Source organism: Acomys russatus, chromosome 23, assembly GCF_903995435.1.
Source record: "Acomys russatus chromosome 23, mAcoRus1.1, whole genome shotgun sequence".
NCBI classification, from domain to species: Eukaryota; Metazoa; Chordata; class Mammalia; order Rodentia; family Muridae; genus Acomys; species Acomys russatus.
In genome coordinates this window covers 18,429,068-18,454,479 of record NC_067159.1, presented here as the reverse complement: position 1 = coordinate 18,454,479, position 25,412 = coordinate 18,429,068, and the positions used below count along the sequence as shown (strand labels likewise).

Sequence of the window (25,412 nt, the reverse complement as noted above, 5' to 3'; positions counted from 1 at the left end):
TATAGCATACGTCTATCTTGTCCACTTTCTTCTACCACGGAAAGAAGCTAGAATGCTGCAAACAGACCAGAGCCAAGAATTCACAGCAGGAGTTAGAGAGCAGAAGCTGGGCCTGAGACGGCAGCTCTTTGATAACATGTTTATTTGCTATGCACGAAACATCATTGTCAGTCCCCAGCACGGAAATCAGTAAATGAAAAGAGCAAGCTTGCTTGGGGTGGGGGTATGTTTATGCCATAGGATTCTAACATACATATTACAATCAAGGTATCACAGGGGCTGCCTGGAGAGAGGTGGCTGTTCTTCTACAGGACCCAGGTCAGATCCTCAGCACCCATTTGGTAGCTCACAATCCTCTGTCATTCCAGCCTCAGGGAATTTGATGGCCTCTTCAGGCCTCTGTGGGCACCAGGCATGCATAAGGTGCACAGATGAATGTATGGCCATACACCCATACACATAAAAACTTGTGTTTAAAAAGTACATTTAATTCCATTCCCCAATGTCTCATTATTTCCTGCCTGTAAAATTATATCGCTGATTATCTCTTCTTTTAGGCTCTTAGGCCTCTAATTCATCTCCACACTGTACGTACGAGGATGTGCCTCTCCCCTTGGTTAATTGACTATGAGAAAGAGAAGTTTCTCTTAGGGTCTCACGCTGGGATAAGGGAAGGGCTGGGGTCCTCGAGGCAGCCAGAGGGAAAGTGTGTCTCCCAGGAAGATAGTTCACAGTTCTGAAATCTGCTAGACCACTGTGCAGGAGAGGCTGAGTCAACGACGGGTCCGTTTTTGGCCTGGCCCACACCTTGACGAGGACTACTTAGTTGTGCATTACCATTGCCCTCTACTTAAACCTAAACTTTACATCACGACCCTGAAGACAGACTTCTTCCTCTTCTGAACAGGACCACATTTAACAGATGTCCTTTCCCCTCTTTTCATACTTACTCATTTTGGCATTGACTACTGACGAGGGGTGGCTGGACCCATTTTGTTAGGGCTGCCATTGCCCAGGCTCTGACGGTAACAACTCAAGTACCACACAGTCATAGCTACCATTCCAAATCTCAGCTATGAGCACTTCCCTGATTAGTGCCTTGGAGCATGTTCCAGACTGGTTTAAGTAATCTACATGCTTCCAAAACACTGCGTTAGAACAGTACTGAGATTAGGAGACAGTGATGTTTCATCATACAATTCAGGTACCCGAGAACGCTAGAGAAAGCACAACTACACATGATTGTAGAAATAAAATACCAGCCGGGGAAGGGGGGGGGGGGGGTGTTGGTTTTCTGGAACCAGAAGGTTTTGCTGTGTCACCCCCTTGCGGCTAGGTCAGTTACCTGCCAGTTGACTACTCCAAGTGCGGCCTCTTTGCGGGCTGGGCAGAGCGCATGCGTACAGCCCGCGGGCCGGGTCCACTGAGGAATTCGTTCTCGCACGAAGGGCTTCCCAGGAGGCGCTAATTCCTTCTCCTTCCGGCGAGCTCGCCCGGAAGCGCAGTGTCCGGGCTGCTGGCTTGTAGGCGCCTCTTTTTTTTCGTGTTGCAGCCGGGGCGTGGTCGCTGCGGCCCGGGCCCACACGTGCCAGCGATGGAGGGGCAGCGGGTGGAGGTGGACGGCGGGATCATGGAAGGGGTAAGTGCAGGGCTGCGTGGGACTAGAGCGAGCTGTGTGGCTGGCTGTGTGTGGCCGGGGCGAGCTGTGGCGGCCGGGCCTCTGTTAAACGTCTGTTGTTTCTTCTCCCTGGTGCTCTGCAGGGCGGCCAGATCCTCAGGGTCTCCACCGCCCTGAGCTGCCTCCTGGGCCTCCCCTTGCGCGTGCAGAAGATCCGCGCCGGCCGCAGCACGCCTGGCCTCAGGTACCGCGGGTGGGCGGGCAGGTGGCCGGGCCGCAGACTTTGGGTCTCTAGTCTGGGACTCCCGGGATCCCAGCCCTAGTTGTGGGGCAGAGGAGCTCTGGGCAATATCCAAAGTGCCCCCCTTTCCTGTCCCTAGGACAAGCTGCAGGTTGTCCTTAGGACACATTGAAACAGGGTAGTATGTCCATGCATTTTGCCAATGGTATTTTCCTTGTAGCTTCTAATAATTATTATTGTCATCATCATCATCATCATCATTATTGGAAGATTCCAGCTCTGTGCTGCCATGTGCAGTTTATGTGGTTCTGGGAATGGAACCTAAGGCCTCTCCCAAATTATGCAATCGTCTGCCCCCTGAATTACGTCCCTGCCCCTCTCATCAATCAGTCTTTCCTTTCATAATAATAGAAGTCGAATTGTATTAGCGCACACCCTGATAGCCTCACTTGAAGTTAACTATTAACTTTAGAGGGTCTCTTTCAAACGATCACATTTTGTGTGTGTTGAGGCCTCAATGTAGGAATTGAGGGGATGAGCCGTAATTCAGGCCATCCTGGTGTCATGGCTTGGTTATTCAGTGAAATTCAAGCAAGACTGGTGGCTTTTAGGTAGTTTTAGTTTACTTTAAGAAAACATTTATTTTATGTCCGTTGATGTTTTGCCTGTATGTGTGTCTGTCTGAGAGGCTGGAACAGGAGTTAGAGACAGTTGTGAACTGTTGTGTGGGTATTGGGAACTGAACTGTGGTCCTCTGGAAAAGCAGCCATCTTTCTAGCCTCTAGTTTAGCAAGGTTTTAATTTTTTTTTTGTTTTGTTTTGTTTTTTTGTTTTCACATGTGTAATTTGTGACAGTTCACCGGTGCATTTCTTTTGTAGCCTAACTAACCGGTCTTGAAACCTTTAAGAAGTTGCTTCTAAGCAGTGAGCCCAAGTGTATTAAAAACCTCGAATGAGGTTCTGCCCTTGAAGCAACACGCCTGTGCTCTGGCCGTTGGCTTTTGTAACTGTGTCATAGAGTGGGGTGTAGGCAGCCTGATCGCACACGTTTTGATGCAGTATTATGACCTGAAGGCCTCAGCATTTATCTGGACTGGAAATGGTTCGAGATCTGTGTGATGGGCACCTGGAGGGGGCAGAAATCGGCTCCACAGAGATAACCTTCACCCCAGAGAAGATCAGAGGTGGACCCCACACAGCAGATACCAAGACAGCTGGGTACGTCTCACCGAACGCCCCATGCAGACCTGAATTCAGATCTAGGCTCTGTTGCTTCCTGAGAATGCTCTTTAGTTTTTTTTTGTTGTTGTTGTTTTGATATATATATATATTTTTTGATATATCCAGATTGTGTTTTTGTTTTTGTTTTTGTTTTTTGAGACAGGGTTTCTCTGTGTAGCCTTGGCCATCCTGGAATCACTTTGTAGACCAGGCTGGCCTTGAACTCACAGTGCCTCTGCCTCTGCCTCCCAAGTGCTGGGATTAAAGGCGTGCGCCACCATGCCCGGCTTTTTTTTTTGAGACAAGGCCTCCCTATGTAATCCACATTGATGCTGAGGTCCTCCGCCCCCGAGATGCTGAGATTACAGGTATGTGACACTATACCTGTTTTTCCTTTATTGCCTTAGTGAAATATCTATGTAACTCTAGAAAAATTTGGAGGCTTGCCTTGCGTGTCCAAGGTCCTGGGGTGACTCTCTAGCACTGCAGGAGGGGAAGATGCTCAAGTCTAAAAAGTTCAGATATCCTGATTACCCCCTTTGCCCTAGGGAAATTGAGGCTCCTGATTCAGTGGTAGGGTGCTTGATTAGCATGAGAAAGTTGCCAGGTCCACTTTCTACCACCAGAAAACAAACAGCACCGCCCCCCCCCCCCAGCAGACACCACCCTGCCTTCTGGGAAATGGACATCTTAACCCATTCCTAAGTATTCCTCATATAACCAACCCCACAGTGACAGAATGTGACGAGGAAGCAGTGGTAGATTGCTTTTGTGAGCTGTTTGGCTCATGTTTCCTTTGCCGCTGGTACTGGAGTGCTAACCCAGTGCCTCAAGCATGCTGGGCAAGTGCTTGGCCACTGAGGCTCATCCCCAGCCTCTGATTGCTTTTTGGAGTAGCATTTATTTTAAACTGTAGTTTTTTTTTGTTACTAAGAATTTGACGGAAGCCTGGCGGGGTGGCACGTTCCTGTAACCAGCACTCAGGAGGCAGAGGCAGGCAGATCTCTTGACCTCCAGGCCAGCCGGGTCTACAGAGAGAGTCCAGGGCAGCCAAGGCTACACAGAGAAATCCTGTCTCGAAAAACTAGAAACAAAGCAAAACAAACAAAAATAAATAAATAAAAAGAAAGAAAAGAAAAAGTAAGACATTATAAACTTTTGTCAGTTTGTTCAGAAGTAACTTTTTTAATGGATTATGGTTATTTTAGGAAGATGTTTAATAACACATGTGATCTGAACTGTAATTTAAGTAGACTGCTGTGCAAAGGGGCCTGTGATTGGGTTTAAAATGACATCTGTCAACTGGGAACTTTCCTAAGGAAAGAATTTGAGGTGTCTTAGCAAACAAGGAAGAAAAAGTCACAATTATCTTCTAAAAATTAAAATAGTCATAGAATTTGAAACTGTAAGAGAAAACATTAATGCAAACCTGCCATGGTGTGACTTAGGAAGTCAAATTCCACTGGTGTTAAGTGATTTGCCACTGTTTTGGAGTTAGGGTAAAAACTGGCATTAGAATTTAACTCTTTTGTTTTGCTTTGTTTTTCCCCAAACAGGGTTTTACTGTGTGGCCCTGGAATTCATTTTGTAGACCAGGCTGGCTTCAAACCCACAGAGAGCTCCCTGCCTCTGCCTCCCGAGGGCCAGGATTTAAGGTGTGCGTCACCACTACCTGGCTATGCGCCCTAATTTTTTAAAAATTTCATTTATTTATTTGTATTTGTGTGCGTGTGCGCACATGCACTCACATGTGTGCATGCAAGCCTTTGAGTGGGTGTGGAGGTCAGAGGACAACCCGTGGCAGTCACGCATGCCATTAGCCTTGTGGCAGATGGCTTTACTGGCTGAGTCATTTCTCCAGCCCTTGCCTCCTGATAGACTAGAAAGGGAGAGGATTAAATTTGAGGTCGATAGTCCAGTTCCACATAGGAGTGCAACAGTAGTAGAGTCCTAGCAAGAAAGCCCAGTTCACTACTTACCACACTCATGCCATTGTCTCTCTGGTCGTGGTTACTGTGAGTTTTGTCCTGGTCTTGTGGTTCCTTATTCTTGTGACTTTACCCAGGAAGATGTAAGCTCTTTAAATGCTGGATTGCTTAGGAGAACATGAACAGCAGCACAGAAGTTACAGACTGTGGTTTGTTTGTTCCCCACATCTAAGGAGAATATATTACGTTGCCTGTATTTTCTTCTGTGATGCTACATGCATCACTCAGCAATGAATATTTAGAGATTGATGACACTACTTATCAGTAATCCAGACTTAAAGTGTCCCTTTGAGTACTAGATTTGTTAGAAGAGTATTAGCACCAAGGACAGACAGACAGCAGAGTGCCTTTGAGAAGCATTCAGGCATAGCAATTAGAGACCTTGTAGTTTAGGACATGTGTATCTGTAGTATGTTAATTTCGTTTTATTGTAGATGCTATTTCTGTTTTAAAATTTATTTATTTTTATTTTGTGTACATTGGTGTACATTTATTTTATGTACACTGCCTGCATAAATGTCTGTGTGAGGGTGTCAGATCTCCTGGAACTGGATTTACAGACAGTTGTGAGCTACCATGTGGTTGCTGGGAATTGAGCCCAGGTCCTTTGGAAGAATAGCCAGTGCTTTTAACCGCTGAGCCGTCTCTCCAGCCCTTGTAGATGCTATTTCCAATTCCCTTTAAATGTCATTGTTGTCCCTAGGAATGTCATTGTTGTCATTTTAAAGAAGGTCAATAATCATTCATTTAAAAAATCTGGCCAAGCTGGGTGTGGTGCACAGATCTTTAATCCCATCACTCGGGAGAAGGAGGCAGGTGGGTCTCTGTGACCTTGAAGCCAGTCCAGAGTAAGTTGCAGGATAGCCAGGGATACACAGAGAAACGTTGGCTCAAAAAAAAATAATAATAAAAAAATCTGATCAAATACTTCATTTTTAAACACTTTACCTTCTGTAACTCCGTTTTGTAACTCTACATGTTGGCTATAAAGAGAAAAGTCCATGTTAAACATTCAGTTTTCAGTCTTTGTAAAAGACTGTACTGTCACAAATTCTGTGTGGTAGGAACAGTCCTGTGACTTGATATTTGAATAGTGTCTTGTGAATGGTAACAACCCAGGTAAAAGTGGTGAATATTTCTAATCTTGGCTGTTCTGAGCGCATTTTTATAAACTGCAGCTTTTAAGAACACTTTTATACACGTCTTTAATCCCAGCACTCGGAGGCAGAGACAGGCAAATCGATGAGTTCGAGGCCAGCCTGGTCTACAAAGTGAGTCCAGGACAGCCAATGCTACACAGAGAAACCCTGTCTCAAACAAACAAGAACACTTTTAGAAAATGTTTGAAGGTTTTCTTTCTTCTTCTTTTTTTTTTTTTCCCTTTGGTTTTTTGAGACAGGGCTTCTCTGTGTAGCCCTGGTAGCTCACATTGTAATCCAGGTTGGCCTCAAACTCAGATCTACTTGCCTCTGCCTTCCAGGTTTAGGAATTAAAGGCATGTGCTACTACTGCTGGGCCACCTTCTCCCCCTCCCCCCACCGGGTGGTATAGGGTACTCAACCAAAGGCTTCCCAAATCCGAGGCTGAAGCCTTTTACCGTTGACTTATTACCTCAGTGCAGTTTGCTTATTGTCTTTCTACTTTGAATTACTTCCTTAAGTGTCAAGATTTTACCCTTCAGACACTGCAGTGGCTTCTAACTTCTCCAAGTCACACTGGTGTGTAGTAATGAGTACAGTTATTCTGAGACTCAAAAGACTGTCCAGTTAAGCATGTTCTGCCTCTTCCTTAGGAGTGTGTGCCTCTTGATGCAGGTTTCAATGCCTTGTGTTCTGTTTGCTGCTTCTCCGTCGGAACTTCGTTTAAAAGGCGGGACTAATGCTGAAATGGCACCACAGATTGACTACACCATGATGGTAAGGGATGACCTCGTGTTTTCTGTTTAAATATGTCTGGAATATTTTCATGGATATTCTTGTTCATGTGTGTTTTCTAGTTTATTTTAGGGTTTACATTATGAGTTAAGCTAGTGTTCATACTGAGTTTTTTTTAAGGACCTAAAGGTATAACTGTGTAGATTATATCGCTTATCATATAAATCACCTATTTTGTTTTAGTATCGGCAAGCTGATAGGGAAGAAAAGTGGTACAGGTTGAGTTCCTCTAGTCTGAAATATGAAGTGTTCCAGAACTCGAGCCAGTGAGATGGCTCATTGGGGGAAAATTACTTAGTATGCAAGGCTCATGGCCTGAGTTCAGCCCTCAGAACACAAAAAAGGACAGTTCTGACTCCTGAAAATTATCCTCTTGACCGCCAAACAAATGTAGTGACACACATACTGCCCCCCTACACATTCAAATAATACAATTCTTAAAAATATTACAAAATTCAAAACTGTTTGAGCACCAGCATTTTGCCACAAGCGGGACATTTCCCACCTGACTTCATGTGATGGGCTGCAATCACAGCACGGGTGCTCAGGTCACTGTGAGTTGGCATTCAGGTTCTGTATATAACATGTGTGAGCATGCGTGAACTTCATGTTTGCATCTTATCGTGTGTGTACAAGTACTACAGACGCTGAAAAAGTCACGCTCAAAGTGGTGCTGCTTTTGAGCAGTTTCAGGTAGGGAAAATCAATCTGTATTAGTGTTTTTTCTATAGGCTTATGGTGACATAATTCTTTACAATTAAATTTACTCCTTTAAATATAAATTTAGGAATTTTGTGCAAATATATACCTATGAACCAACTTCCACAACTAAGATGGGGAATGATTTTATTCAAAATAAATAAATAAAATTACAAACCCTTTGTAGCTACTCTGTCCACAAATCCTGGCAGCCACTATGCTATTTTGTCGTTTAGTTTTGCCTTTTTTACAATGTCATATAAAGTACTATGCTCAGTATAGCCTTAGAAGATGGCCTTTTTTCTCTCTTTTGAGATAGGGTCTTACATATCCCAAGCTAATCTTAAACTCCATATGTATATGTGGGGAGGATGACTTTGGACCTGATCCTCCTGGTTGTACCTCCAGAGTGCCAGAGTTACAAGTGTGTACCACCAAGACCAGTTTATGCAGTGTGAACACAGACTCCTGTGTGCCAGGCATGCGCACTACCCACTGAGCGCCACTGCCAGCTCCTGGATCTGCTTCTTTCACTTACATAATAAATTTGAGACTCAGTGTTACTGCAGTAAAGGCTAAGCGGTTTTATTCTGTGAATGAACAAGCTTATCTATCTCTTCATGAATTGAAGGCCGCTTGAGTTCCTTCCATCTTTCAGCAATTTTGAACAAATTCACTACTACTAAGATGGCAGAGACTGTCAAAATGTTCTTCAGCCCTGTCCTTTTTGTTACCCCGTGAGAGCTGCATTCTACCCAGCACTAGATAATCTTTGTGCTTTATACCCCTCCCCCCATTTGAGTTTAACTATTTGGGGAAAAACCCAGGGCTTTACACATGTTAGGCAAGTGCTCTGCCCTGGGCTACATCAACATTCCCGTCTTTGAAAAAAAAAAAATGTAATTCCATCTATACCTCCTACACATACGGAGATAGCCTAGAGAAGTGAGTGGAGCTCCCAGGTAGATCTCAAGTGTATTTGTAGGCTTCAGCTTAAATACTGTTTCCTTCTGAACACTGACATCTTTTAATCAATATGCTGACATGTGTAATGAAAGTCACCTGTCGCCAGGTGGTTGGTGGCATACACCTTTAATCCCAGCACTAAGGAGACAGAGGCAGACATCTTTCTGTAGGCCAGCCTGGTCTACAGAGATCAGGGGCATCATGGCTACACAGAGAAACACCATCTCAAAAAACCAAACCAAACAAAAAGATACTTTATCTAGTAATTCACAAAGAAGAAACCACTCTCTATAAAATCCAGTAGATGAGAACGTTACAGATACTTGAGCATAGCCTTGTATAAACTGTGATTGTCATTGTATCACATACACATGCGTGACACCTTACGGCAGTGGTTCTCAACCTGTGGGTCTTAACCCCTTTATGGGGTCACATATCAGATATCCTGCATATCGATAATTACATTACAATTTATAGTAGTAGCAGAATCACAGTTATGAAGTAGCATTGAAATGGCTTTGTGGTTGGAGGCCACCGCGACATGAGGCACTGTATTAAAGGGTTGTAGCATTAGGAAGGGTGAGGATGATCTAGTAAATTCTGCTCAGGTGCCATGTCATCTAAATATTGCTTGGGAAGAACTTAGGATGCCACGAAAACATGTGTCTAATATAAGAAACAGCAAAGGTAAAGCGTTTTATAGCTAGTAAAATTTCAACAGTATTAAAAGTTGAGAGTGCGGGCTGGAGAGATGGTTCAGTGAGTAAGAGCACTGCCTGCTGCTCTTCCAAAGGTCCTGAGTTCAATTCTCAGCAAGCACATGGTGGCTTACAACCATCTATAATGAGATATGGTGCCCTCTTCTGGCCTGCAGGTGTACATGTAAGCAGAATACTATATACAATAAATCTTTAAAGAAAAAAATTGAGAATGCATAATGGAAGCTGCTCCCCAGCGCCCTCTTATGGCTTTTAGTGCACACTGTATTGATACTGTCAGGGAGGATTGCCTTGTAGAGTCCTTCCTGGGTCAGGTGTGTGGAGCTGCTGTTCTTTTTATTAGATAGACTTATATAGTCCTGCTTAACTAAACATTAAACATGTAGCTGTGTAACAGGTTATTTTTGTTGTTGTTTGAACCATAGAATTGTTCTCAGTACTTGCTGTTCCTGGGTATCTCTATCACCTACTGACTAGCTCACTGCGTAGCGTAATTTAATTTAGTAATTTAACTTGGTGAGTCTGTGCATCTGGTGGCTAAAGTAACAACTGACTTTTTCAGGTTTTCAAGCCAATCGCTGAGAAATTTGGCTTCATATTTAATTGTGACATTAAAATGAGGTAAGCTACTCAGTTCTTAGTGCCCTACCCCTTCCTTCTGATGGCAAGGCTGGGACCCACCACAGTGACTGCTGCTGAGTTACTTCCTCAGCCCTTAGCCTTTCTAAGAGTGGAAAAGTTAGATTTAGAGAACTGTTACTTTGATACTTTTTGTGTGTGTGTTTCTTTGTTTTCCAGACAGGGTTTCTCTGTAGCCTTGTCTCTTCTGGAACTCACTCTGTAGATGAGGTTGACCTCAATCTCACAGAGATCTGCCTGTCTCTGCCTCTCCCAGTGCTGGGATTAAAGGTGTGCGCCACTGTGCCCAGCACTCTGATATTCTTAGTGCATTGTATTTTGTGATAAATTTCTTATAGAAAGTAACTGTACTTTGTGGCTTAAAGATATAAACTGTAGAGCTATGGGACCTTGCCAGCTACCAGTGGTATTTGTGGTATTTGTTTGTTTCTTGAGAGAAATATTTTCATGGGAATTTCTACAAGGAGGAAAGCTTCATTGCTAGTGTTATCCATGCCTGTGTTATCCACGCCTGTGTTATCTATCCCTGTGTTATCCATGCCTGTGTTATCCATGCCTGTGTTATCCACGCCTGTGTTATACACCCTGTGTTATCTATCCCTGTGTTATCCACGCCTGTGTTATCCATGCCTGTGTTATCCATGCCTGTGTTATACACCCTGTGTTATCCACGCCTGTGTTATCCATCCCTGTGTTGTTATCCACGCCTGTGTTATCCATCCCTGTGTTATCCACGCCTGTGTTATCCATCCCTGTGTTATCCACGCCTGTGTTATCCATGCCTGTGTTATACACCCCTGTGTTATACACCCCTGTGTTCTCCATGCTGTGTTATCCATGCCTGTGTTATCCACGCCTGTGTTATCCATGCCTGTGTTATCCATCTCTGTGTTCTCCATGCTGTTATCCATGCCTGTGTTATCCATGCCTGTGTTATCCATGCCTGTGTTACACACCCCTGTGTTCTCCATGCTGTGTTATGCATGCCTGTGTTATACACCCTGTGTTATCCATGCCTGTGTTATCCACCCCGGTGCTATACATGCCTGTGTTCTCCATGCCTGTGTTCTCCATGCCCCCTGCATTATCCGTGCCTCTTAACAGTCGATGTGATCACTGTGGCAATGCACTAGGCACCATATGGTCATAAAAGAGACTGCTCCACAGTGCAGTCAGATTGCCTTCCTAAGAAAGCCCAGCCTTTAGGGCTGCAGTCCTGTGCTGTACAGTGTCAAGAGTGAAGTGCTCTGCATGGAGCTTAATACCTTACGGTCTTGTCCCAGTTTCCTCTCGTTTAATCTTCCCTCTACTTTCAAGGTGTCATAGTCTAACTTGGTAAAGTTACCCGCAGTCTTAAACTACTTTGTACTCTAAAATTCATGTTGTTTGTCCCCTGCTCATTAAAAATTAGAAATCATATTTAAAAATAGAAAATAAATTTTTGGAGGGGAGTGGCTGGAGAGATGGCTCAGAGGTTAAGAGCACTGTCTGGCTCTTTGCTGCCAGACCTCCGCCATCATGGGTTGCATGCACGCTCCCGGGAAGGGCCTGTCCAGTCGGCGCTGCCCTACTGCCGTAGCATCCCCATGTTGACGTCTGACGACGTGAAGGAACAGATTTACAAACCAGCCGAGAAAGGGCTGACCCCCTCCCAGATAGGTGTGATCCTGAGGGACTCACATGGTGTGGCACAGGTCCATTTTGTGACTGGTAATAAAATCCTGAGAATCCTGAAGTCCAAAGGCCTTGCCCCTGATCTCCCGGAGGACCTCTACCACTTGATTAAGAAAGCCGTTGGTGTCCGCAAGCACTTTGAGAGGAACAGAAAGGATAAGGATGCTAAATTCCGCCTGATTCTGATAGAGAGCAGAATTCATCAGTTGACTCGTTACTATAAGACTAAGCGGGTGCTCCCACCCAATTGGGAATACGAGTCGTCCACAGCGTCTGCTCTAGTGGCATAAATTCTCTTGTGTGCACAGCAATAAAATCACTTTGAATTAAAAAAAAAAAAAAAAAAAAAAAAGAGCACTGTCTGTTCTTTAAAAGGTCCTGAGTTCAATTCCCGGCAACCACATGGTGCCTCACAACCATCTATAATGAGATCTGGTGCCCTCTTCTGGCCTGCAGGCCTCCATGTGGGCAGGATACTGTATACATAATAAGTTAAAATTTAAAAAAGTTATTTGGATTTTTGTAAATGCATTCACTCTTGTTCATCTGTTTGACCCTTTTTGCAGCCATACTTAAAATCTTTGTTGATTGTAAACTATGTCATCTCCTAACCAGGCTGAGATTCTTGAAGATGAAAGCCTAGCAATTCTCAGCATTTGCAGTAAATGACTAGAACTGAGCTAAAATTGTACCCCAGTTGCTTAGCTATTCCTCAGGTATTAATCTGAGTGCCTGTCATGTGCTAGCTGTTGCTTTAGGCCTAGGAAAGAGAACCTCGCAGAGCCAGTGTGGGAGAGCTCGCTCCCAAACAGCACTCTTGAGGTAAAGTTGCTGTAGAAGAAAAATGCTCTGCACTATCCAAAGTGGTAGTCATTGTGCTGTTCATGCCGAGCACTTGAAATAGTCTCATGGAGCCGGGAGAGTGAGCCCAGGGCCTCGCATGCACAGGCTCAGTATGCACTCTACCTCGGAGCTATACTTCTCCCATGATCTCAGTAGTCACGTGGATCTTACAACCACATAGTAGCCATCTGAGATTGCAGGTATTATTTAGACCTTTCTATGAATTTCCACAAATTAAGTATCTTTGGCTATCGTTCTGTTACTGTAATGAATTGTTAAGCTTTACTCTGTCATGTACTCGTTATGGACTAGGTATTTGTTCTACTTTTCCTAGGGGCTATTACCCAAAAGGGGGCGGCGAAGTGATTGTCCGAATGTCACCAGTTAAACAGTTGGACCCAATAAATCTGACTGATCGTGGTTCTGTGACTAAGATTTATGGGAGAGCTTTTGTTGCCGGTGTTTTGCCACTAAAAGTAAGTTGTCATAATGCTCTTGGAAGTATATGGACGCCTTGATAGTACTATTACATGGAAATTTTTGAGAGTACTTTCTTTAGTTTCAAAATAAGAGTCTCAGACAACTTGAGATTTTCCTTGTTTCTTTTTCTTTCTTTTGAGGGTTTTATTGTTTTAAAACTGGGTCTGAAGAATAGGCCAGGCTTCCTGGATCTTACTGGGTAGACCAGATGGTCTTGAACTTTCAGTACTGTTCTTGCCTCTGTCTGTAAAATGTTATTTTGTTTTTTTCAAAACAGGATTCATGTAGCTATGATACAGCTAATGATGGCCTTGAATTTACAGGCCCAAGTAAATGCCAGGATTTATGTATGCTAGGCACACACTATGCTATCTGAGTTGTATGCCCAACCTGAGAAAAATTTTTTTATTACCTTTATTTAGAATCAGTAAAAATTGCTTTGCTTGTATGTACATTATATTATTCAAAACACTTATTAACAACTATGACTAATAGTTTCTTAGTGTAGCTCGGCTGTCCTGGAATTCCCTGTTTAGACCAGGCTGGCCTCAAACCCCCAGAGATCCACTTGTCTCTGCCTTCCAAATGTTAGGATTAAAGGTGTGTCCCACTCTGCATGGCAGAACTTTTTTAAAAAAGTAACTAAAAAATTTTAAACTTACTTATTTTTAAGATTCTATATTTATTTATTTATAAGCACTGGCCTTTGGCCTGCAAATATGTCTGCGTGAGAGAGTCAGAGCCACTGGAACTTGAGTTACAGATGGTTGTGAGCTGCCATGTGGGTGCTGGGAATTGACCCTGGTTCTCTGGAAGAGCAGCCAGTGCTCTTCATCACAGCCATTGCTCCAGCCCCTATTTCTTTGTTTCTTAACTTCTGTTTTATTATTTTTGTGGTCAGATATTTTTCCTGCATGTACATCTGTGCCTTTTGAGGCCAGAAGAGGGTGTTGGATCCCTTGGGACTGGAGTTACAGATGGTGATAAGCTGCCATATGGGTGTTTGGGATTGAATGTGGGTTCTCTGGAAGAGTAGCCAGTGTTCTTAACTGCTAAGCCATTGCTCCAGCCCCCAATTTGTTTTGTCTTTATGAATTTTGCCTGCATGTATATATGTATACCATATATGTGCCTTGGGCCTGCAGAGGTCAGAAGAGGATGTCAAATCCACTGAACCTGGAGTTAAGGGATGGTTGTTAGCCACCATGTGGGTGCTGGGAACTGACCCCAGCTCCTCTGCAAGAACAAGTGCTTTGAACTGCTGAGCCATCACTCCAGTTCCCCAGAACTTAATTTGAATGTCTTTTTATTTAAATATTTCTTAAAAGTTAGAGCTCTCTAGAAGTTTGAAAAAGTTAACTATGTTTATATGATTTTCAAAGACTAAAATCAATTGTCCAAATAACCGGTGACAAATTTGTTCTCCTTTTCTGGTTTGCCAAAATAGGTAGCAAAAGACATGGCTGCGGCAGCTGTGCGGTGCATCAGGAAGGAGATCCGGGACCTGTATGTCAGCATCCAGCCTGTGCAGGAGGCCAGGGACCAAGCCTTTGGCAATGGGAGTGGAATCATGTGAGAGCACAGACGTAGAATTCTTTGAGACTTTGAAGTCAAAGGGTTTTTGCTTGGTTTAGGGTTCTACAACAAATTTATAAGGACATTTCTACCTAAACCAACAGTTCAGTGACTTAGTGTGATTCCTCTGCTTGAGGCTTGGTGTTACATGGCTGTACTTCCCAAATTCAGGAGAGTAGGCAAGAGCATCACAAATTTGAGGGCAGCCTAGACCTTATCTGCAAGGCAAATTTGAAGGCTACTAGGACTATTTACCAAGATGCTGTCTTAAAGCAAAACATAAAAGCAAACCATGGAAAACAAATGGTTATTCTGGTTTTGTGGGGGTTTTTTTCCTGATGTACTTTGTAGGCTTTTATCTATTGGTTTCATGTCTACAATTCAAGCAACTCCAGTTAAAAGTATTTGGAAAAAAAAGTTTACGTTCTAAATGCATACCGACATTTTCCCCTCTTGTCATTCCTTAAATAGTACACCATGACAACTGTTACAAAGCATGTACATTACAATACTGTTCCAAGTAATCTAGAAATGCTTCAAAGTATATGGGAGGGTATGCTTTTAAGTTTGGTATCAGTGTTACATCATTTCTTTTTGATTTTTGAGTTTTGAAACAAGGTCTTATGTGGTCTGGCCTGACCTCGAGCTTGCTGTGTAGCCAAGGATTGCCTTGAACTTGTGATCTTCTTGCTTCCTTTCTGGGAGTACAGGCATGTGCCTCATGCCCAGCATGTTATTTGGTTTGCTGAGACAGGGTCTCCAGGTTAGCCTCAGATTTTCAGCAATCCTGGTGCCTCCCAAGTGCTGGAATTACAATGCCGATTGATAGGTACCATTTAAATCAAGGACTTGGATCTTAGTACCCTGTGGAGATCCTGGAATGAACTCCCCATGAATATTGAGGCACAGTTATAATGAACTTACTTTTTTTTAAAGATTTATTTTAGTATTGTAGTTATATTATGCATGTCTTTATGTGAGTAAAGGCATCTGTGGAGTTCAGAAGAGGGCATCAGGTCTCTTGGAGCTGAGTTCCAAGCAGTTGTGAGCTGCCATAAGTAAGCGCTGCTTACTGAACTGGGGTCTTCTGGGGGAGCAGTTTTCTTAACCACTGTGCCTTCTCTATAGGCCCCTTAAATATTTAAGCTAGTTAGAAAGTAGTCTTAGAAACTAACACTAACAGAAATGTTTCTAGTTTTTTAAAGATACCTTAAGTATGAAATTGCTTTATAAATACTTAATATGGTATTGTTGTCTTTTTGCTTTGTCTGTTTGTTTGTTTGTTTGTTTTTTTAGACAGGGTTTCTCTGCGTAGCTCTGGCTGTCCTGGACTCGCTTTGTAGACCAGGCTGGCCTCGAACTCAAAGAGATCTGACTGCCTCTGCCTCTTGAGTGCTGGGATTATAGGCCTGCACCACCCTGGCAGTAATGTTATCTTTTAAAAGTATTATGTTTTTGTTTTTTTGTTCTTTGTTTTTTGTTTTTTAATTTATTTATTTTGAGACAGGGTTTCTCTGTTTAGCCTTGGCTGTCCTGGACTCTATGTAGACCGAGCTGGCCTCAAACTCACAGAGATCCACCTGCCTCTGCCTCCCAAGTACCGGGATTAAAGGTGTGCCCACCATGTCAGGCCCTACAAAAAGTTTTCAGTTGATGCTTTTGAAGTGTAGAGCAGTATTTTGTGGGTACTTGTATTTCAAACACCTTATCCAGAAACAGAGTTGAAAGTGCTTGCCTTCTTCTCCATAGTGCTCCCTAAAATAAACAGAACAAAAATCAAGTCTGTAGGAAGACCTTTTTATTTAAAGCAACCATAGAGTGCTTACCCCACTGTGTGCCTGTAACCACTTAGTGCTAATGACAGAATAACTGTAGTGAGGGTGGTGGCATTCTTTATGTGCGAGTAGACTAGACTTTGCTGAGACCTTGTCCACAGGAATCCTACTGCCCCATGAAGGCTGAAGGGAGATTGCTAGTGACTTGACTGTCTGTGGGAGGAGTTTACTATTGCTGTGTGGTGACCACATTTAATTTTGCTTTTTTAACAGTAGCTGGTCTCTTGTGTTGTATTTATAGGAATTTAGACTGTTAAAGTGTGGGTAATTGTCCTTTTCCCCCTATGTAGCATTGTTGCTGAGACGTCCACTGGCTGCTTGTTGGCTGGATCATCACTTGGCAAAAGAGGTATACATGAAGGAAAGGGGTCTGTAATTCCCATTACCACGGGAATATTCACAGGAATATCTTTATCTGCTCAGGATACATTGTGCAGAAGGATGTCTGACATTTAAAAGATAGCCAGTTAATTCTGTTTTAGAGTTCATCAAAGTTTATTTTGACAAGTTTTCGGGCCTTGAGTAGTCGCTCATACACCCTCTCCTAGGCGCACCATTTTTATACGCTGTGTACATTTCTGAACCACTTCATTGTTCAGTTGTAGATGCCATGCCTCAGTAATGACTACTGTAGCGTGCGTGCATTTCCAAATACCCACAGTTCCCCAGGGCCAGCCTTGCTCCTGAAGAGATTGTTACACACACATACCCACATATTACTTGAGCAGGTTGCCTAGAAACAATGTAGGATTTATTTACTTATCTGTCTATTTGCTTGTTTTTATGTTAGCATGGCTTTGGGCTGTCATGGCTGTTGACTCTTAATTCTACTTTATTAATCTATCCAGTTTTCTTGAGACAAGCTCAGCCCTCGTTGGCCTGGTAATCGCTATGCAGCCTGGCAATCTGCCTGTCTTAGCTTCCAAGTGGTGGGATTGCAGGCATGCACCACCATGCCCTGTTCGTCTGTCTTTAGTACAGAATTCTGTTTGCCTTTTCTTTTTCTTTCTTTTCTCTTTTTTCTTTCTTTCTGTCTTTTTTTTTTTTTTTTTTTAAGACAGGGTGTCTCTGTGTAATAGCCCTGGCTGTCCTGGACTCACTTTGTGGACCAGGCTAGCCTCAAACTCAGAGAGATCAACCTCCCTCTGCCTCCGGAATGCTGGAATTAAAGATGTGCGACACTATGGAAACGTTTAGGCTTTTTTTTTTTCCCCAATAGAGTCAATCCCTCACAGGGTAGATTTGTCTGGTTGTCTCACGCAAAGATGATTTTGTATACCACTTTTCTGGACAGTTTTCTCACGGTGTGTGTATGCGTGTTATGCGTGTATGCGTATTTGATCATATATATGATCCGGCAAATGTAAAGTTATAAAGTGCAAACCAAGTTAGCCTTGTTCTGAGTGTTTAGGAGACTTTGAGTTCAGGACTTCTGGTAGACTTACTTTGTATTCGCCTTTCTGTGAAGAGTTAGGATGCACGGGAAGGTGGGAGGGAGAACAAGGGCATGACTTAAAATGAGCTAGAACCTGTTCAGATTCTTTTGTTTGGGACTTGTATGAAATGGTGTCTTGATCTAAAGCCCTGGCCAACCTGAAGTTCAAGCCTCCTGCACCAGCCTCCTTACATGCTGGGCTTAGCAGTGAAGGGGACGAAATGTTCAATGGTTGATCTGGCAATATTAGCTGTTTCTTCTTAAAAGGATACTGTGAAAATCCTTCAATTCTGATGAAATGATCTGTGACTAATTCTAATTTGTGTAAATCACAAGTTTTAGATTGGAAACAGGCATAGCCTTGGATTATAACTTTGTTATAAACTGGCTTTATAATTAATTTTAAGAAATTAAATTATTTTGCTTTATATGTATGAGTGTTTTGCCTACATACCTTGTGTCTTGGGAGAGCAGAAGATGGCATGGGATTCCCTGAAACTAGAATTACAGGCAGTTGTGAGCTATTGTGTGAGTGCTGAAAATTGAACCTGGGTCCTCTGGAAGAACATCCAGTGCTCTTGACAATGTAGCCATGTCCAACATCTGCTTTTTGTTTTGTTTTTGTACTTGTTTTTCATAGTTCTGGGTAAACTAGGGCCTCACACGTGCAGGGCAGCTGTTCACGCACTGAGTCACGCCCCCAACCCATGAGCAGTGTTTCAGAAATACTTGCCGTGGAGCACACATTAGAGGACGATGTTCAGAACTCAGTTCTCTCTTTTCACTATGTGTTTCTTAGGAGTTGAAGTTGGTCATCAGGCTTGACTGCAGGTGCATTTACCCGTTAAACCATCTCACTGGCTCCATAATTAGTATTTTTGAAGCAGGTACTAAACAACCTATTTTTCGTTCACTTGTCCATCGACACATTGACATTTTTAAAGTTTCATAAGATTATAAATAGCATGAGATCCTTTCTGAAAAATTCATCAGTTAACTTCAGAAGCTTAAAAAATAAATGTTACATCAGTGCTAATTCAGATGTACCAATTAAGCTTTTGATTTTTTTTGTTTTTGTTTTTTTTTTTTCTGAGACAGAATTTCACTTTCGCCTAGGCTGCCCTAGGACTTGGAACAATTCTGGTTTAGGTTCCCAAGTATTGGCATTTCAAGTGTGTGTCACCTTATTTAGTTGTTAAACTTGGTGGGTGACTTGGAGTAATTTGTTATTATTTTCTTTATTATTTATTATGCCTGTTTTAGGTGTGAATGCAGACAAGGTTGGAATTGAAGCTGCTGAAATGTTATTAGCAAATCTTAGGCATGGTGGCACTGTGGACGAGTATCTACAAGACCAGGTAATGACGTTCTCAGATCAAATCCTTTTTCCATGCTAGATGTGAACATAATTGTGTTGCATACAAATGTCTTTAATTGTGGCATCAAGTATTCAGACACTTTAGTTTCATTTTCTTGGTCTCAATGCAAGGTATTTCCAGCACGCATGCACTCAACTGATCTCAAGAGTGTGTTCGCATTGTGAAGTGCTGTTGATTACTTGTAGCTTCTTGACTCTCTAACCTCACGTTCTCCATCGTGCCTCGGCTTCCTGAGGGTTAGGATTGCAGGTGTGCACCAGCAGGCCTGGCAGAAAAGGTGCTTGTATGTTTCCTTTCTGCCACATCTTCCTCTCCAGTCACAGTCTACTTTAGAAATGTGTTCTCAGGCTGCCTCAGGGGCAGAGCTCTTCTTGCTAACATGCCTGGAGTCTTGTGGCTGATGCTCAGAACTAGTAAGAAAGGAGGAGAGGAAGTGCTCTTCAAGATTTCTTCACCATTTTCTTGGGACAGTTTTCCTTATGTTTAGTCATCTCCTTCTTGCCTAAGTACATATTTTCAGGAATTCTTAGTCTCCCTTTACCTTTTAAATGGAATTTAGAAGGGTAGAAAACTTGCCGTATAGGCCAGCTTGCAGAAATATTTGGTCTCATTATGTGAATCAACATCCAGCTTTCTATTTGATTCTGAAATGAAAATTTTTTAAAGTCAGCCTTGCTAAGCATTTACCAAGCCACAGACTCTGGTTAACACACACTCTGTACCGTCTAAAGCTTCTGGAAACATAAAGAAAATAAAAATTATTCTTATAATTTATTTCTAAAGCTTTTTTAGGTTCTAATAGCATTTTCCTTATGAGCAGCTGTAGAATTTGAAATTCTGAATATTTGCATATTTGTGAGCTCTTCTTTGTTTTTGTTTGGCAGCTGATTATTTTCATGGCACTGGCCAATGGAATTTCCAGAATAAAAACAGGACCAGTCACACTCCACACACAGACTGCTATACATTTTGCGGAACAACTAGCAAAGGTGAGTGCTCTGTTAGAAAGTCTGACTGGGTTAGTAAATGGGAAGCCCACTAGCACTCACAGCTGATGCTGCTCATGGGCCGTCTGTGTGGCAGGCTCAGTGTAAATACCATGGGTGAGTAACACGAGGCACAGAGTAGTTTTAGGTCTATGGTTGTTGCTAGCAGCCTGGGTTTTGAGCACACCAGGAGGCTCCTGAGGCCCTGAGGCTCCATGGTCCTCAGCATTAGTGAAGGCATTCTGCTTTTAATACTGTGTGAGCTCATGTTATACCTTTTCTTCAGGCCTCCTAACTTTATTTATTTATACACACACACACACACACACACACATACATTCATACATATATATGTATATTTCACTGTGAAGTTAATGTTAACTTCTTAATAGAACATTTACAAAATACTTCTTTAGCTAATAAAGCCACTGTTTAGTTCTTTTTTTTTTTCTCAGCTTGCTTCTCACTGTTTGTTACTACTAATGTACACAGTTTCTTTTCCAGAAACTTAGCATGTTTTTATTTTGGAATTTCTTTTTTATTCTTTTGCATGGTTTTAATTTAGTTTTATTGACTCAAGGGCTTAGTATATCTTTCGGCCTGCCTTGAGCTTCCTAGGTAGACCAGTAGAACTTGTGGTCCTCTGGCCTCAGCCTATGGCATGCTGGGATACGTAGGAACCACCACACCCAGCTGCTTTATTCTCTGTTCTATAATTCTGTAAGATTTATGACTTGAGTTTTATGAGGTTGCTAACTTTCTTGAAATTATAGAAGTAATTCACAGGAGGCATGTTAGTGAGTGCCTGTAATCTAGCAGCTGGGAGTCAGAGGTTGGTTTTGTCTATACAGCACATTTCAAACCAGCCTAGGCTATAAGACAGAGGCTCTTTCAAAACAAGAAGAGCAACACAAGGAATATAGAAGAACTACATCCCAGTTGCTGAAGAATAGTCTTCTTTATTTTATTTCTTCAATTAAAAATACTTATTTTCACACAAAATATTGTGATCATGGTTTCCCCTCTATCATCTCCTCTCAGGTTCTCTCCACCTTCCCACACTTACAACTCACACCTTCCTTATGAAAACAAACAAGCAAGTAAAATAGACAAGAATAAAACAAACTAAAACACAAAAGAAATTAAAAATAAAAGTGGGCTGGGCATGGTGGTGCTTGCCTTTAATCCCAGCACTAGGGAGGCAAAGGTAGGCCCATCTCTGTGAGTTCAAGGCCAGCCCACTTTACAAAGAGAGTCCAGGACAGCCAGTGTGACAGAGAAACCCTGTCTCAAACAAACAAAAAACAATAAAAAAACAAAAATAAATAAATAAATAAATAAATAACAAAGAGAATGAGAAACACGTGCAAACTAGTGCACACATACATGAATACACCCTGAAGGCATGTGACGGTACACACCTTTAATCCCAGTGCTTAGGGGACAGAGGCAGATGGATCTCTGGGTTCAAATTCAGCCTGGTTTGCAGAATTAATTTTGGGACACCCAGGGCTACATAGAAAAACCCTGTCTAAACCCTCCTTCTCCTCCCCTCCCCCAAAAAAGAAAAGAATATTTTTAATGAGCCAGGCATGTGGTGCATGCTTTTACTTCTAGCACTTGGGAGGTGGGGTCCGGAGGCTCAGGGCTTGAAGGGCACAGTGCTGTCTAATAAGACACTGTCTCGGATGCTTTCTTTATGTCCTCTGTCATAGCTCACCAGCTGACTAGACCTGAAGCATCACAGCTGTGTGGGCGCGCAGAGCCCCGGCACCTGCCTGTCCCGCTGTACAGTGCTTCACAGCTTCTGCTCTTTTTGATTGCTGTCTTTATAAGCAATAGATAGATTTTGTTTAACTTGGGAAAGGCCTGATGAGAATCAAAGGTAAATTATGTCTGAGACAAGAATGAATTAGTTATTTTATAATCTTGATTCCCTTTGTTGTTGTTAGTGGTGATTTTGTTTGTTTGTTTTTGTTTTGTCCTGAGACCAATGATTTGCACATGTTGTGCAAACATTCTATCATTGAGTTTTATCCTATTAAATTCATTTCTACTTTATGTTATATGTATGAATGGTTTGCCAATGTTTATGTCTCTATGCCACATTTGTGTCTGGTTCCCTGGGAAGCCAGAAGAGGGTGTTTGATCCTCTGGACCTGGAGTTAGAGAGCTTGTGAACCTCCCTGTGGGTGCTGGGATTGAATCTGGGTCCTCTGTAAGAACAAGCAGTGCTTGTAAGTGCTCATCTCTTCAGCCCCCCTTGACTTCTTTTTATTTCTTCTTATGCTATATTTACAGTTATTTCTCTTTTCTCTCATAGATTGGTGTCCTTGCTAGTTGATACCAATTTTTTCATTATAGTTTTCAGTTTTACAGTACTTAGTATATTCGTAGCCAGTTACATGTTACTTGGAGTGAGTGTACAGCAGAAAGTACCCTGAATTGGGGATTTGTGATTCTTGTTTCTTTCTCAACTGCGTGTGTATGGATGGGGCGAGAGGGGAAGGGAAATGTTTTTCTGGAAAAGGGGTCTTACTAAGTGTAATCTAGGCTGGCTTGAAACTCAAGATTCTCCTACCTCAGCCTCCTGCATATGGGCTGTACCACCCACACGGGGCTCTTTGTTGTATTTTACTAGGTGACTTGTGCCAAAGTATCTTTGTCTTTCTGTGCTTTGGTGCAGATAGCTCATCTGTAAAAATCAGAGGCTTCAACTATATCATCTTTTAGGCTTAAGCATAAACTTGAAATGATTCCCTATTTACCACTTGTGTTTCATATTTTCATGTTTGTAATTTGAAAAGTGCAAACGCATAATTACATAGTTTGGTTCCCTTGTTCTGTGTTCAGTGTTTGCTCTTTTCACAGTGAGCTTTAGATGTCCACGGGTACAGTGCACTGCTACAGACACTGAAAGCTTGTGAACATTGCTGGGAGTAAGACCACAGAATAATGGTTTCAAACTGTATTTTATAGACTCCTAAAACTTAAGGCATACTTGAAATCCCTTTGTCTGAATCTTAAGCCTATTCAGTTGTTTTGACTTAAATTCAGCTTTGTTAAAAAGGAACTGCATCTGCCTTTAAAATGATACTTCCAGAGCGTGGTGACAGAGACCACGTGGTTCACAGCTGGCTTTAGCTAACAAGTGAGAACTAGAGCAGTGAGCTCAGTGATGGAGGGTATTTGTCACCGCCCCTCCGCCCCACCTACCCTCTCTGGACTAGCTTCTTGAATTATATATTTACAGAATTAAATCGGTAGGAAAAATTTAATGTCATACTGACAGGTACATGATTCAGATCTATGTTTTAGAAAAACAAAAGGGAAGAGAAAAGGTGCCTTGTAAACAGCAACAGTCAATGTTCCAGAGTCCACTTCCCTTGGCTGCACACGCCTCATGCTCCTAGTCGGTGGGTGTGGAGCAGAGCCTGGTTCTCGGTTCTGACAGACTCCACAACAGTGAACAAGAACCACAGTCCTAGAATAAAACAAGCTTTTGGATTTCTTCACGAGTCGCTCTGTTCATGTGGGTACCTTCTTCAATAAATGGGTTTGACAATAGCTGTTTCCTTAACTTCAATTCTAGGATTGTCCCTCTGTCCTCTCATGCTCACTTACACACTAATCCTCTGCTTTCAGGCCAAATTTACTGTGAAGAAATCAGAAGAAGAAGAAGATGCCTCTAAGGACACTTACATCATCGAGTGTGAAGGGATTGGGATGGCGAATCCACATCTCTAGGGTGTTTACTTAAGCTGTGCCTCCATGCTGCACTGACTTTCCTCACACACGCTGCACCGCAGGGGGTAAGCGGTTACAGGGCTCTCAGTTAGGACGTAAAGTATGGTGCTTTCAGTGGCTGAGAATGCTTCATCATGGTCAATTTATGTTGAATATCTCCTGAAATTCAGACAGTGAAAGATAAAACTTGACGGATATGTATAATAGTTAATTTCAATATTAAAGTATTGAAATAAAGTGTTGTTTATACCCCTAGTATGACCTGTTTCTTTTTTTAATGGAATAAACTAAACCAGGGACATAGATTTGATCTGTAATTTGTGTGTACTAGTGTCCTTACCTGCAGTTTCCACTTTCTGTAGTTGAGCTAGAGTCAACTGTAGTCCAGGAATATTATCTAGAAAATTCAACATAAATAACTCATCAGTTTTGGATACAGCTTCTTTCTGAGTAGCATGAAAAAAATCTCACACCTTTTGTTCTGTCCCACTTGTGACCTGAATCATCTCTTTGTCCAGTATTATCAATATTATATATGCCACTTAGATGCCATTACACATTTAGTAGCTGTTTGGTTATCAGATCAATAGTTGTAGCATCACAATGCTTGCATTCAAATGACACTTACTGGAAATAATAAGGGCTCCAGTGGGCAGGAACAGTGGGACTGGCCATCCAGGTGTGCCCAAGAGAAGTGCTTCCGTTAAGTATCTTAGCACATCATTTTAACCCTAGCAGATTTGGCCACAGTCATCCCAAGTATGTCTGTCTTTGGCTTGGAGTGTTCCAGAATAGTTGAGTGCCTGTGGAACAGAACTGTGCCGCCTTCACCCCTAGCCAGCATCTAGGTTAACATTGCTCCCTGCTCCTTGGAAGCAGCTGAGGGTGCAGCTACGAGAGCACTGCTCGGTATGCTGTTATGTCAGTGCTGTGTGTGTAGTTCGTGTCAGTGTGGAGGGATCTGTCTCGGACCTTACCTGCTGATAAGTCAAACCGTCCAAGTTAATCCAGAGAGGGTGCTGAAATACATCCAGGGAGTCTTGAGTTTGTATCTATGAAGCAAATCTATGTTTTGCTCATCTACTGGGAGCATAGCATGGTCATTATTCTTGCCAATGGTTTCTACAGCCTTGGATAGTAGGTACAGTTTGCTTCATAGATGAAGACTATTTATATATCCACAAGGCAAGTAAGCATTGTAAGTTGCTCACTTCTGTAATAATTAAGATATAAGGTAATTTTGTTTTTAGAGTAAAGCTTTTAGAATTGCAGTAAGTCTGGCTCTCCTTTGGGTCAGCAGTGTTGAGGGAAGCTGCAGTGTAGACTGGGCATCTGAGATGAGATTTAAAACTCAACAGCATGCCAGGGTGTGGTGGTGCACACCTTTAATCCCAGCACTCGGGAGGCAGAGGCAGGCGGATCGCTGTGAGTTC

The 25,412-nt window shown here is 42.5% G+C and overlaps 1 protein-coding gene and 1 pseudogene across 1 annotated transcript; both read left to right on the top strand.

Moving 5' to 3' along the window:
* The first annotated feature begins 1,528 nt into the window (after window positions 1-1,528).
* On the top strand, window positions 1,529-24,029 carry Rtca (RNA 3'-terminal phosphate cyclase). The gene is made up of 11 exons (XM_051165581.1): window positions 1,529-1,639; window positions 1,762-1,862; window positions 2,934-3,077; window positions 6,861-6,984; window positions 9,949-10,007; window positions 12,877-13,018; window positions 14,470-14,594; window positions 16,723-16,781; window positions 19,131-19,225; window positions 20,131-20,235; window positions 23,878-24,029. The coding sequence occupies exons 1-11, from the start codon at window positions 1,595-1,597 to the stop codon at window positions 23,977-23,979; spliced, it is 1,101 nt and encodes a 366-aa protein (XP_051021538.1). The 5' UTR covers window positions 1,529-1,594; the 3' UTR covers window positions 23,980-24,029.
* On the top strand, window positions 11,544-12,045 carry LOC127206302 (40S ribosomal protein S13-like; annotated as a pseudogene).
* Window positions 24,030-25,412: the final 1,383 nt, after the last annotated feature.